The sequence below is a fragment of the Vollenhovia emeryi genome, unplaced genomic scaffold (assembly GCF_000949405.1).
Source record: "Vollenhovia emeryi isolate VEMERY1.0 unplaced genomic scaffold, V.emery_V1.0 DF939133.1, whole genome shotgun sequence".
Lineage (NCBI taxonomy): Eukaryota > Metazoa > Arthropoda > Insecta > Hymenoptera > Formicidae > Vollenhovia > Vollenhovia emeryi.
The window spans coordinates 1928240-1942614 of NW_011967233.1; the positions used below are offsets into that span (position 1 = coordinate 1928240).

General features: G+C 37.6%; 1 protein-coding gene across 1 annotated transcript; it reads left to right on the forward strand.

Annotated features, from left to right (window-relative positions):
• The first annotated feature begins 434 nt into the window (after positions 1-434).
• Positions 435-6819, forward strand: LOC105567941 (serine/threonine-protein kinase Warts). Its single transcript, XM_012023224.1, has 5 exons — positions 435-512; positions 1599-1940; positions 2181-4488; positions 4627-4904; positions 5685-6819. The coding sequence occupies exons 2-5, from the start codon at positions 1662-1664 to the stop codon at positions 6114-6116; spliced, it is 3297 nt and encodes a 1098-aa protein (XP_011878614.1). The 5' UTR covers positions 435-512; positions 1599-1661; the 3' UTR covers positions 6117-6819.
• Positions 6820-14375: the final 7556 nt, after the last annotated feature.

A 14375-nucleotide genomic window follows, 5' to 3' on the forward strand; every position in this document is an offset into this window, starting at 1 on the left:
CCACGGTATTAGCTCGAGCGGGACCATCCGTTCGTTGGTGAGCCGAGATAGGTTAGTTGCCTGTCTGTTCGGGTCGCTCGCTCGCGCGCGTGCCAGACACAAAGATGCCGAGGGCTGGTCGCGAACGATGCCCGCCGCCTCTCCGTTGCCGCGCAACACTTGGCCAGCATCCTCGCGCGGCGGAGGACACCCGAGAGAGATCGCTCTCCGCGACGTCGTGAAGACATTTCTCGCTCGAATGGGCCCGACGTGTCAACCCCGCGTCTCGCGTCAACGTTCCTACGTGCTCCACGCCAACGTATCTCGCCGTTTGTAACTCCGTACTCTTGTGATACCGTTGTGACCGCCGTTGTTTCATACAACCAAGAGATTCGAGCGAGAGTGACCTCGGACAATGAGTCTCTTGGAGTGTACTGTGTACGAATTGAACTAGCTGCGCCTCGCTTATCTGCCTTCAGCCACGATGCTGGCGAGTATCCGTAGTAGAGCCGACTAGCAGCGATCTTCGTTCCGTAAGCATCATCTTGCCAGATACACCGGACTTGCGCTGCAACAGCTTTGTTCCGCATCTCTAAACTAATTTTAACGTTACACTCGCACCTCTCGTAAGGTACAAACGACGTACATTACGCTAGTAAGCCCAACAACATGTACCTCTGTTCCCAATTATGTGTTTGTACCTGAGCGCGTCGATTCGGACAATACGTATGGGAAATTGTATCAGTTTCGGGAGTAGAGTTGAAAACACCCTCGCTACTGTGCAATGTGCGGTGCAAATTTCGAACAGCTTGAATTGTCAACTTTGTACTCTTCTCATTTAAAATCTATTGTATCTTTGGCATTTAACACTGGGAATTTTGTCTCAAAATGACCTCTGGAATCTGCTATTAATGGCACATCAAGTCTGGGACACTTTGTATATAAGAAAAGTACCTCATCATTTTACAATGTATTATATATAGGCCTGAGCGGAATGGCTGTCTTGTATTCTTAAGACATAAGACAGTTATTGCGCGTTACTTTAATACAAAGATTTAAAATATAAAACGTTGTCTTAGGAATACGAGACGGCCATTCTGCTCGGGCCCTTATTTACATCGGGTGTAAGAATTAAAAGGGGAAAAATGCCCTTCATCTCACGTTAATACGTTTGTACAAATTGAGTTTTCAGTAATTATCCGCGCACGCATTTGCAACTTCTTCCGTTATGTGAATCTTTCACATTCCTGCCGATATATGGATAGAAACAAAATTATAGCGCTATGAGAAACGAGAATACATACTTGCATACATATTTCTTTCCATTTGCCTTTGTAAATTTGCGGAGCAAATTGATTTTAGCCTCGGGATATCAAACTTTGCTGAACTTTGCCCACTGGAAGCTACTATACATAAGGTTGTATCGTTATAAAGAAACAATGCGAACATTGATTTATCTCGACTGATAAAATACCTATATTTTTCTTAAAGTGGTTATTTTATCGATCAAAAAGTGTTCATATTGTATCTCTTTGAATATCTTTGTGCATGATAGCCTTCAGAGAGGGTCGGTGCGAAATGACTTGAAGAGTAACAAGATGACCAATTTTATGTTGCAGACACATTCGTATGTGTCACAGCCAGATTAAAGCTAGGTCCCAGCGGGCCTAGCATGGGCCACTATGAATCCACCCGCTGCCGGCAAATCGAGCACTCGCGCCTCTGGGTACCACCAGAAGGCTTTAGCTGAGATTCGCAACTCATTACTGCCATTTGCGAATATCGGCGGGGCTGGTGAGGTGGGTTCCAGCGCAGCCAGCACTATCTCTACCGTGTCCACGACCAGTGGCATTAGCTCTGCCTCAGGTCTCAGCGGGCTCTCTGGCGCCTCTGGTTCCGCCGCTGACAAGTCGGATCAGCGACAAGCGTTGGGACAATTATTAACTATGGGATATTCAGAAGTAAGAACGACAACGTCATATTCGACTTTTGTTCTCGTGGATCAGTCAATTGCCTATTAATTTTACTTGCACTTGGTGTTTGCACTCAGAATTTTTGTCGTTTCTTCAACACTCGAGTACACGTCCGTCTCGTTACGGTCGTAGACAAGTGTTGGGAGTGCAAGTAAAAGAAATGGACGTATCGACGATAAAACTAAGGATTTAAACGTAAACGATTCACCATCGTAATTGCTCTTGTAGGAAATAGGATTGCGTGCCTTGAAATTCGCGGGATGGCGACTGGACGCAGCGATAGAATATTTGAAGCAGGCTCAAGCGGAATCTTTAAATGGGCTCGGCAAACTCAACACTAAACTCATCAGGAAACCGAGTCTCGAGAGGGAACTGAACCTGCAACGCGGTAGCCCCGCGTTGGATAGCGGGGCGGGCAGTTCACGATCCGACAGCCCGCGTCTCACGGAACTCGGCACGCATCCGCAACTGAGCCGTCAGTACTCGCCGAGTAACTTCGTAGATCGTGAACCGCCGCCGCCACCGCCACCGCGGTGTAGCTCGACGCCACCGCCACCGCCGCCACCTCACGCACCGTACAGTCAGTCCAATGTGCCTACCAACATGCAGCAGATGCTCAAGCGGATGTCACCTGCGCCGGTCGTGCCGACGAGATCGACGGCGACTGCACCCGGCACGGCCGGCGCCACATCAACGTCAGTAAACCCACCGCAACGCGGCACTAGTCCGGTGGCGAACGCCAACAGCTCCGGCAGCCGTCAGCCGATGATCGTGCAAAACGGTCCACAGGTACAGCAGCAACTGACACAGCAAATGCAAGCGCTCAGTATTTATCAAGCGAGCAACAGCAGCGCGAATAGTCAGGTCGAACCTCCGCCGCCGTATCCTATAGTCCCATCCTCGTCCTCCGGTCAGTCGGTGCAGCCGCCTTCTTATAGCGTTTCCATGCAAAATCGGCAGAGTCCCACGCAGTCGCAGCAGGATTATCGTAAAAGTCCGTCGTCGGGCATCTACTCGGGCCCGACATCCGCCGGTACACCCAGTCCCATCACCGTATCCACTATATCGCCTAGCAGCACGCAAACGTCGATGGCGCGACCGACGCCGTTGCAGGCTTGGGGTGCACGGCAGGCCAAGACGCAGCCGCCGATCATCATGCAATCGGTGAAGAGCACGCAGGTGCAAAAACCAGTGCTGCAGACTGCCATCGCTCCCACGGCACCGCAGTCAATCTCCACCAGCAGTAATACGCCACCTCCGCCACCGTCTTACGCGTCGTCCATTCAGCAGAAGCAGCAGCAGCAACAACCACCACCACCCGCTTATCCGCCCGTGAATAACGTGGCCGCCTCGCCCGCCGGTATACCAACAACGGAACCGCCAAGTTACGCCACGACGATGCAGGCATTAGCGGCGCAGCGTGGTATGCACCATCCGTTACCGCCGCCACCTTACAGCACCCCTGGTGAGGACGCCGCAATCATTTCCTCCTCGATGGAGAGCGGCGGCGGGGGCGGCGCGTCGCGAACCTCACCTGTCGCCCATCATCCACCGCTTCAAAGGAAGTATTCTCCGGCTGAAAACTGCCAACACACGATGGACGCGCCACCGTTGCCGCCGGTTGCCTCGACCTCTGTATCTACGCGAAACAACAACAATAATCATGCATCCTTGCCCGAGGGAAGCGCAGTCGGCGCCAAGAGTGGCAGCGGCACTAAAGGCGACGGCAGTGGTGGTCCGCCCTCGCCCTACAAAATTAAGCACCAATCTCCCATACCCGAGCGCAAGACCATGAGTATAGAGAAGGAAGAGGAGCGCAGGGACTGTAAGGTGAGAAATTACTCTCCCCAGGCTTTCAAATTCTTCATGGAGCAGCACGTGGAGAACATACTCAAGTCGCACAAGCAACGTCTCTATCGCCGTATGCAGCTGGAGACGGAGATGGCGAAGATCGGCCTGAGCGCGGAGGCGCAGTGCATGATGAGGAAGATGCTGTCGCAGAAAGAGTCCAACTATATTAGACTAAAACGGGCGAAAATGGATAAGTCGATGTTCACGAAGATCAAGCCGATCGGCGTTGGCGCGTTCGGCGAGGTCACGCTTGTGAGAAAGCTCGACACCAACCAATTTTACGCGATGAAGACTTTGCGCAAGGCCGACGTGCTGAATCGCAATCAGGTCGCTCACGTGAAGGCCGAGCGAGATATACTGGCGGAAGCCGACAACGAGTGGGTCGTCAAGCTCTATTACTCATTCCAGGATAAGGATAATTTATATTTTGTAATGGATTACATACCTGGCGGGGACTTGATGTCGCTATTGATTAAACTCGGCATCTTTAAGGAGCCACTGGCGAGATTCTATATCGCCGAACTCACGTGTGCAGTTGAAAGTGTTCATAAAATGGGATTCATTCATAGGGATATTAAGCCGGATAACATTCTAATCGATCGCGATGGTCATATCAAATTGACCGACTTCGGTCTCTGCACAGGATTCCGTTGGACTCACAATTCTAAATATTACCAACAAAACGGTAAGCAACTTTCCATCATTACAACATTCGATTTGTTATTTTGTAAACCTTGTATTTTCACATTTAAAGTAAAGGCGAAGCTTATTTAACATACATGTAATAAACTGGGGCTATTTCTTATTTCTTTTGCGATTCAAGGCCATGGTAAACAAGACTCAATGGATCCAGCTGACGATTGGAATAACGAGTGTCAATGCATACAGTTAAAGCCATTAGAACGTAGAAGACACCGGGAACATCAGAGATGTTTGGCGCATTCTCTAGTTGGGACACCGAACTATATTGCGCCGGAAGTCCTACAGCGTACAGGATACACACAGTTGTGTGATTGGTGGAGTGTAGGAGTAATTTTGTATGAAATGTTAGTTGGTTCTCCACCATTTCTTGCCAATACTCCTGCTGAAACTCAATATAAGGTATATATTGTATAATTTTTATATAACATCTAGTATTATTAATAATAAAAATATCAGATGAATATAACATAATTAATAGAAGCCCTATGTGGTCAGGCTGTTAGTGTCAAATAATATAATTTTGCGTATACATCTTTTCAACATAGCAAACTGCATGCCGATAACACTCGGTCTTGAAACAGTCTTAAGCTGAAGTCGAAATAATGTATGTAATTAAAGTAATAATTAATTCAATAATATGCCTAAATAAGCAGGCTTTAGAAACACACTGTAAAGAAATACTATAAAAAATATTACCTCGGCCAGGACTCGAAATTTGGACCTCCCTGCTATATACTGGACGGGTGTTTTATATAAATTATTTATATATAAAACGGTCAACTTATTATTATTAGATAATTATTCATTTTATGATATCGTTTTAAGTCTTAAAAAAAGTCGGTAAAGAGCGTGACCAAAAACACCCGTTTTCTTCTTGTCCTATTGGCGGGCATTTCTATGTAATTTGTATGAAAGTACATTTTATGTCCTCCCACACATCGATCATCTATTCCACACCGTTGGCTTTGCTTACCGATTTCGACAACTTGACCCTTGTATGCTCAACTTGAAATTTTTCCCAGATTAATGTATCATCATTAACACTTATTTAGACAACAATTCAATTCGATCTATCAAAGGAGCAAAATTTGGTCATGCTCTTTAAGCTACAAAACATCTTAAGGCAAATTAAAGAAATATCTTTTACATATTATACATGTTTCTCTTTTATTTCTGTAGGTTATTAATTGGGAAACAACGCTTCACATACCGAAGCAGGCAAATCTTTCACCGGAAAGTATGGACTTAATCTTGAAACTCTGCGTCGGTGCTGATCGTCGTTTAGGTAAAAATGCGAATGAAGTTAAAAATCATCCGTTCTTTGCGAGTATCGACTTCGAGAAAGGATTGCGGCGCCAAATGGCCCCGCACATACCTCGTATAGAGTATCCGACCGATACGAGCAATTTTGATCCCGTGGATCCAGATAAACTACGCAATTCTGAATCGTCAGATTCGAATAAATCGGACGAATTGTTGGATAACGGAAAGCCCTTTCACGGCTTTTTCGAGTTTACGTTCAGGCGCTTCTTCGATGATGGCGGTGGTCCCGCATATCCTAATCGAATTAGCTTGGATGACAATGACAATCAAGGTCCCGTCTATGTATGACATTAGGCCAAATTTACAATTCGCCGTCTGCTATTTCCCAGTTTTGATTGTCTATCGTCAGCATGTTCGTTTTTCATTTCAAGATGTCTAGAGCTATTTATAGTTTGTTGTTATTTCACGATTGTCTTAAGTATTGTAATGTTTTAAGATACTGGCACTGTGATTGATTCACAACACATTAAGACTATACTTAAGATGGTCTTAAATATAAGAATGAACTATGAATACCAACCAAGATTTTATTAGCTTTTCAGATGTGATCATATTCTCTATCTAATATCTTATCTGTTTCCTGACTTACAAATCTATAAATCTATATTTATAATGAAACGTTCTTTTCTTCAATGGATTTCATTAATAATCACAATTTACTAATTAAGAATCTGAAGAGATTTTAGGGTATTTTTACAATTTTTTACTTCTTCATAGACAGCTTATTAAAATGAAGTTCATTAAGCATGCTTACAAGAATCGCAACATTCTTTTTCTTCTTTTTATTTTATCAGGCTCTTATGCAAAGTAAAAGAATGAAAACGATTGTAACCAGTAATCTTCAATTCATTTGTTGTTGAAACTGGTTTCTTATTTAACTGGAATAAAATTTGAAGAAAGTTGTATCGGTAAATCACTTATTTGCTAAATGTGTTAAAATTTTAATTATAAATTAATCAAAATGTTATCTAAATGTTTATGTAAAATTTTTTTTAATTTAAAAGTTATATGAATTAATATTACTATTATGTATACATATTTGTATACACCGAACTGAAATTAAATTTTTATTTCTAGTTTTCATATCATATCCAAGATTTTTATCAGAAGCACCTAAATTTCGTAAGAACGATCTACGAATGTTATGGACAAATTTCAAATTTATTGACATTTAGTTTTAAAGATATAACTATGGCCAGTATTTATAATTTGTTCTTATTTTATGAACTTTTAAGTAATATCTTAAAACACCAATACGCGGCTCTGAGATTGTTCCATAATATTTTAAGATTGTACTCAAGATGGTTTTAAAAATAAAAACAAACTATAAATACTGATCTATAAAAAGAAATGTATGTGATATATAAAGTTTAATATTCGAATTAAGATTTTTTTACTTATAAAGATCTGACAAACATATATTTTTGTGTAGAGACAATAAGTCACGTGTGTGGATGACAATCGTTGTCGTCGATGACAATATATACTAGTTTCAATTTATCAGAATATATCAGATGTCTCATAGGAATCTAATTGGTTATATTGCCAAAACGATTGTGAGAAGTAAGATGTAAGATAAAACTGAATGGTTTTAGTTGCTCTAATTGTTCACTATTATTCTTTCACATGAACTTAACACACTGCAAAGTATGTCTTTTTCTTAAATAAAACTCCACGGACTTTTTAATATTACACAAAATATTCGACTGTATACTTTCAGAGAATGTGGCAACAATAATTGCATTAGGTGGATGGTGAAACAATATATTATAGAAACTATTGATAGACAAATGTTAATATAGGGAAACAGCAGATGACAATAATCAAAATTTTTATATATGGACTTGGTCAGTCTTGTCCATATAAAAATATCGGTCTTTATCATTGTTTTACCTGAGAAATATATATAAAAACGAAATCATTTTTAAATGCACATTTATGGATATATCTACATTAAAATTGCAAAAAGTTACATAATCTCGTTTTGTCGTAATACACACGAAAAAGTACTATACTTTTGACCAATTTTTATATTTGATCTTATTTTGAATTAACTTGCCTTTGACATTTTATTTACAACATTATCATCCCTTTCTAAAAAAAGAGACGTTATCAACGTTAATGTCATTTATATCGAACAATTGAGGCCTCTTTTCTGCGATTCCGATTAGTTTTCTCAAAGTGTGGCGTAACTTACAATTAGATGATAATTTTTTATATTTTAATTTTTTCATTACATTTTTTTTTAGTTTTAACGAAGATATTAGAACCAGGAGAGACATACGATTTTATCTCCGCTCTCTTAGCCCACAAATAATATAATTGTTAATCAAAATTTAAAAAATACTAAAAAATGGTACAATTAATAAAAAATTTTCTATAAATTTTTTATCATTTTGTGAAAAAATAAAAATGTTAAGTAAAGCAGTTTTTTAAGGCATAGCGAGCATAATTTAAATTACACAAATTTGTAATGACTAGTCACTTGCAATTGCTTACATATTATAATACTTTATATTTAAAATTTTTTTAATGAGATAAAATAACAATACATTGTTAAAAATATATATAACTTAAAAATATATGAAATTGTGACCGAATAATGGTATCTAAGTTAGGAGGAGGGTTAGGGACGAGGATACTTAAAAATGTATCGATAGTTCTGTGTACTGATGACAACTCGAATTGGCCCGCAGCTTAAAATCGAAAAATATACGCGAAACTATCATCATTGAACTGTTTATTGCGACAAATATTACCATATGCCTCATTCGTCGAACTGGTGAGACACGCTCGCCTAGAATGTAGGAAGCTCCAGGTTCAAACCCTGGCTGAAGTAATATTTTTCGCAATAAATTTTTTTAATTAGAATTTGCTAGTTGTGTAGATTATGAATGTTCTATATTGGTTAATTTACTGGAGAAAATAAGTCTTATTCTTGTTAAGAATATATACTTGGTAAGAAAATTAATTCTATTAATTTTAAAGCCATCTCTTTTTAACTTAAATAAATTATAATGACTAATTAATCTTATGAGAATTATGTATAAATATATATCAGTTTACCACAGAAAAATAAAAAAGAAAATAAAGCAAAAATGAATTGTTCCAAATTATAGAAAAAAATCGATATTGAAAGATAAAGAAAAAAATAATACTTTACTAATTGCTTCTAATCAATCAAAGCTACAATATGTAGTAATAATCAAAGGTACAACCGTAGTGAAAATTTCATATATTTACCATATATTGTGATATATGGTTTTTAAATTAGATTTATTAATTTCCTATGCCCTATGTACATTTTCTAGTATACATGCTTGATTATTTAATTAAATAAAATTTGAAATGTATCTAATAGGTAATATTTTATGAGATAAAGAAATTTTAGAAAATTTTTTTAAAAGAATATTTTAAACATTTTTAACTAAAATGTATTTTAATTAATTTTCAAAATTACTCAATTTTAAATATTCCAAAAAGACAACTATAAATTAAAATTTGTTAATTTTATATGTGGTAAATTGCTTTAAAATGGAATCAAATAAAAATATCACTCGGTCAAAAGTATACCAACTTTCCTAATATTCTTTTTATAAGTGCACATAGATTACATATGAATATATAATAGTATTGTATTTTTACTGGGAAACCTTTATATCGAAAAATTTGTAAACAGTCACATGCGCAAGTGTAAAGCCAAATTAAGTAAAATGGACGTTTATAACAACATCTTACTCACGAAAGTATAACTTGATAATTTTTTTGCAATTTTAATAATAATATACAATATGATGTGGATGTACAATTTGTAATATATTAATATTTTCATATCAGGCGACACGGAATGTATTTTCATACACATAATTGTTTTACATTCTACATAAACGGAGTATATAGCTACGTAAAGAGAAGAGTGAATTTATATTGTGTTTCTTTTCGATAATTATCATCGTTATCTAATTTGCAATACCACATTGACATGAATGAGAAATAGAAAGCAATGAAATGATTGATGAATAGGCATTATAGAATACATTTATGGAAAAAAATACAAATATTTTACTTGCCATTTTCATTCGTCTGTATTAGTTATCTCAGACAAAAGTACCCAGTTTAATACATTTTCGCAAATACTGTGATATTGACACTAATTAGGAATGTATACGGCTTTTAAACGTATCGATTTTATTTAACATTGTCATTTATTTCAAATTTTACAAAGAATTATAAATAATTATTAAAAAATATATGTATATTACTTTATGTGTAGATTTTCGAATGAATGTAATGTGTTCATCGCAGATTTGAATGATTACCTTTTAACCGTTTTAAACGTTTTCTAATGTTGTTTAACTTCTAAGATACCATGAATTTGTGTAGCACATCGTATACATTAAACACATTGTATACATTTTGAAGATATTTAATAGCTCTTTATACGCTTGTCAACGTATCGTGGAAACCATATTAGCGGTAACAGTTGCATTGAGTCTAAAATTTTGTCGCACAATAAGATTGCCGAGGCAAAATCAATCCAGCCGACATGAAAACAGTAACGACATTTGACAATGATTACGTTTTCGTAATCCAGTACATCGTAGCTAAGTTGCCATTGTAACTAATTATATTTTTTAGTGACATTAGTCACAATTACTTGTAACGAATGTCCTTATTATAAGAGCCTTAATAATAGCAAAAGAGGAACTGATGTGTATATATATCGCTGTACGAACGAGTTTAACCATTATATATATCGAAAGTGAGTTTATGATTAACGCATGTTGTCCATGTTTGTCTATATTTCGTATTACGAAATTGTGACAAATTTATCTTAGGTAACAACATCGATGTAACATGTAGTGATAATCGAATGCCTTTCCTCAAATGCATAATTTAAAATGTATCTCGGCCTTTGCCGCCGTGTTTCAAATCGTCTTCCAATGTCGAGATTTAAATTCAAGTACCTCAAAATTCTCACCGTGAGTGCCTTACTAATTTGGTGTTCTTGATACGAAGTCGTACTAAAGTACAATTGGCAGTATAGTTCATGTATGTAAAGAACTACCAGTGTCTAATTGAATTGTAAAGTATGTACTATTTAATAATTATGGTATTCGAGAATGGAGGAAGAGAGAGAGAGAGAGAGAATGAGAGAATGATTGAATAAGTGAGAGAAAAAGAGAGCAATGTATTATACCACTTAAATTAATTATTTCTATGTATTATATATTTCAAAGTATATGCTCTATATTTATGTTTATCATTTAGCTTTAATAATGTCAACAAAGATAGAATCTTTAATAGTTGTATTTTTCGACGTAAGAAAAACGAGAACATATTGAAACTTAAGTGGCTGTTCTATACGCACGCTATACTTTCGTATCTATTCCTATAATATCATTAGTAGCGTCAGTGATAATCGCGCGCAACTCCATTCTTGTATTGTGGCTAATTACTTTACGGCGACTAGTCTTGTGCTACAATTAAAAGTAATACATATACACGTACGCTATATACACGTTTGTATGTATATGTATGCATTACACGTGCATATACATAATCGCGTATACATAATACACACATGTATACTAGACATGTATCTAATTGTAACAAATGACTCGAAACAAACGGTAGAATTATGATGAAAAAAAGGACAAGCTATTTAATACTTATTTTGTGCTGCATGAAGAATAAGAAGTGGCTCTTTATCCTTTTTTTTATTTGCAATTAAAATACATTATGTCTGATATTCTGATGATTTTATCACTAAAATTGCTATAAAGTATGTGAATCTAATGTGTGTAAAGATAATTGTAACATAAGTACTGACACAAAAACCTAGTAATCTCTTCTTTGTGTTTATTGTAAAAAATAAATATAAAAATTTGTAAGATATTAGAGATAACCTATATACATATATATAAATTTGTTATTATATAAAATATTTCAAACATAACCATACAGATACCTGACTTGACCAGAGTGTGGTATTAATAAATTATGAACTTTTTAGCACATCATTCTTTCACGTAATTTATTTTGCACACACATCTAGTTGGTTGAAAAGAAAAATAAGCGAAAACAAATTCTCGTCGAAATCAGAACGTTTATGTAGGGTGTAATAATTTGCGAATCACCCTTTTATAGGTAAATGGGTTAAACTGAATTTCGAGTCCTGTATCATTTTGCAATTTCTTTCATCAAATCTGGATTTGTGACTTTTTATATCATCTCAGTAATATTGTAAAAATTACAAAATGGTTTTTACATTCTGTCCAACCTGCTGTCCACGTGAAGTGATTCGCGAATTATAAGATACCCTGTATATACGAGGTAAAGAAATGGATCGGTATCGTTAGCAGAATTGAAATGAAGAATGGATATCCAAATGCTATAAAACAGTAATAGTTAAATAGCGACCCACAGACCAACTCTGACCTATTAGTTCATTTGGTAAATACCCAAGGAGAAATGAAGAGTCAAGATGACGTCGATTTGATGTCGTATTGACCGAAATATGACATAAATATGCTCCTTGGGTATGCATATAAAGTGGGCAACCTCTGTTTTGTAAGAGACGAATATGTATGTACCTTTACATAGCTCGCCCGAAATAACTTTGCGTGGAAAATTGCAAACCTATGTGGGCTCGTACAATGGTGAAAGTTTCGCTCAGAAGCAGGGTTCGACCTCGCTGATTTCAATGACCTTGACATGTATTGTCAAGGACGTGACATGCAACAAGTTTTAGCCGCTGCTTGTTAGTTAAAAAGTTATTTATGAAAAAAGTTTGAAGAACATACCACTTGAAATTAGTGTTTAAGGATGTTATATATTAATATTTATGTAGAGACGCATATAAACAGGGAAGAGAGCAGAAAAACTAGTTAGTGGATTCCGTATCTTCCTACGGAGGGTCTCCGCTTCACTAAAATATAACTTTTCCATCTCGTGTCTGAAGTGTGGGTTATATCTCGCTTTTCTCTTGATAAATAAATTGAATTTGTAAAGAATGGATTTGTAACTTCTTATGCGAAGCGAGTGTAACCTCGGACATGGGATGGGATAGATTATATTTTTGTGGCATAGGGAGGGACGAAACCCACTGTGTCTACGTGTGTTCTTTGCAAAATGAAGCGAAGCTGTTAAGAATAAAAAAAGCTCAATGATTCTGCATGGATTTCTCCGCTTTAATTAATTCTCTGTTTCAAGGCTCCCGGGCTTGCCACGGCCATGTTAGAAATCGTGACGTCAAAAGCGAGAAATAACACGCTGAAAATTCTAGCGTTTTATAACCATTATATAACTAGTAGGTCCACTCCGTCATTTGTTCATAGAAAGCCTATCACACAATAGGAAAGCACAGGCAATAGGAACAGGGAATAGAATTTCTGACGCGTTGGATTGGTTGGAAATTTTCTTCCAACCAATCCAACGCGTCAGAAATTCTATTCCCTGTTCCTATTGCCTGTGCTTTCCTATTGTGTGATAGGCTGAACTTTGTCTACAAGTTCTATGCATTTGTTTCGTTTTGCGTCGATCTCTTCTGCGTATCCGACATGCTCTGGGCAGACCAATGAGATAAAAGTTATATATGGGTAGTGTGGCTTTGATGAGTATGTACGATCCTACAGTTCCGCGCATAGAGATGAAACTTAAATAATTGTGATCAAATAAATCGGTATATTATTTTTGTGACCACGGTAAGTAGAAAAGTTTTTTAGTCTTAATGCCTGTTAAATGGGACTTCACTGGGCACCTTATTTATGCCCAACAGCATACAAATATGTAGCTTAACCTTTATCGGTGTGTTGAATTCTCATTATAATTCGTTTCTCTGTTCAATTTCTATTTTAGATGACGAAGTACTGTGTAGGTATATAATGGCTGCGAAGTAAAAGAAAAGCATCAAATTCCCGAAAGATTATAGCTGTAGTAGATCAGCGCGACAATGCGCGACGCGCGATGATCTAATGGGCGTACAGTCTTTATGGGAAAACTGTACGCTTTTCCATAAAACCTACGCACTCCAATGAGTTTTCCCATAAAGACTGTACGCCCATTGTATCATCGCGCGTCGCGTTGTCGCGTTGGTCTGCTAGAGCCATTATGAAGGATTTAAGCCTATCACACAATGCGAGGCAACAGGCAACAGGAACAGGGAATAGAATTTCTGACGCGTTGGATTGGTTAGTAGAAAATTTCTGACGAATCCAACGCGTCAAAAATTCTATTCTCTATGGCCCGGTTTCACCAACGCGAGTTAATCTAATCGGTCGGTTAACTTGACAGGGTGCCAACATAAAACTTCTTTATTAACCAAGAAAATAGGTTAATAAAGAAGTTTTATGTTGGCACCCTGTCAAGTTAACCGACCGATTAGATTAACGGGCGGTGGTGACACCGTGCCTATTACTATTTACTGTTGCCTGTCATTGTTTGATAGGCTTTACACTGTATCCAATATCCGATATGATTGGTTTATACTTGTAGATCCCACGAGGAACCAAAAGTAAGAATCAATCGTAATGAATATCGGACCCA

Excerpts from the sequence above, each read along its gene's own strand:
- LOC105567941 (XM_012023224.1), top strand. The coding sequence starts at position 1,662 with ATGAATCCACCCGCTGCCGGCAAATCGAGCACTCGCGCCTCTGGGTAC. Across the intron at positions 1,941-2,180 it reads TAACTATGGGATATTCAGAA|GAAATAGGATTGCGTGCCTT; the intron begins GTAAGAACGACA and ends TTGCTCTTGTAG. Across the intron at positions 4,905-5,684 it reads CTGCTGAAACTCAATATAAG|GTTATTAATTGGGAAACAAC; the intron begins GTATATATTGTA and ends TTATTTCTGTAG.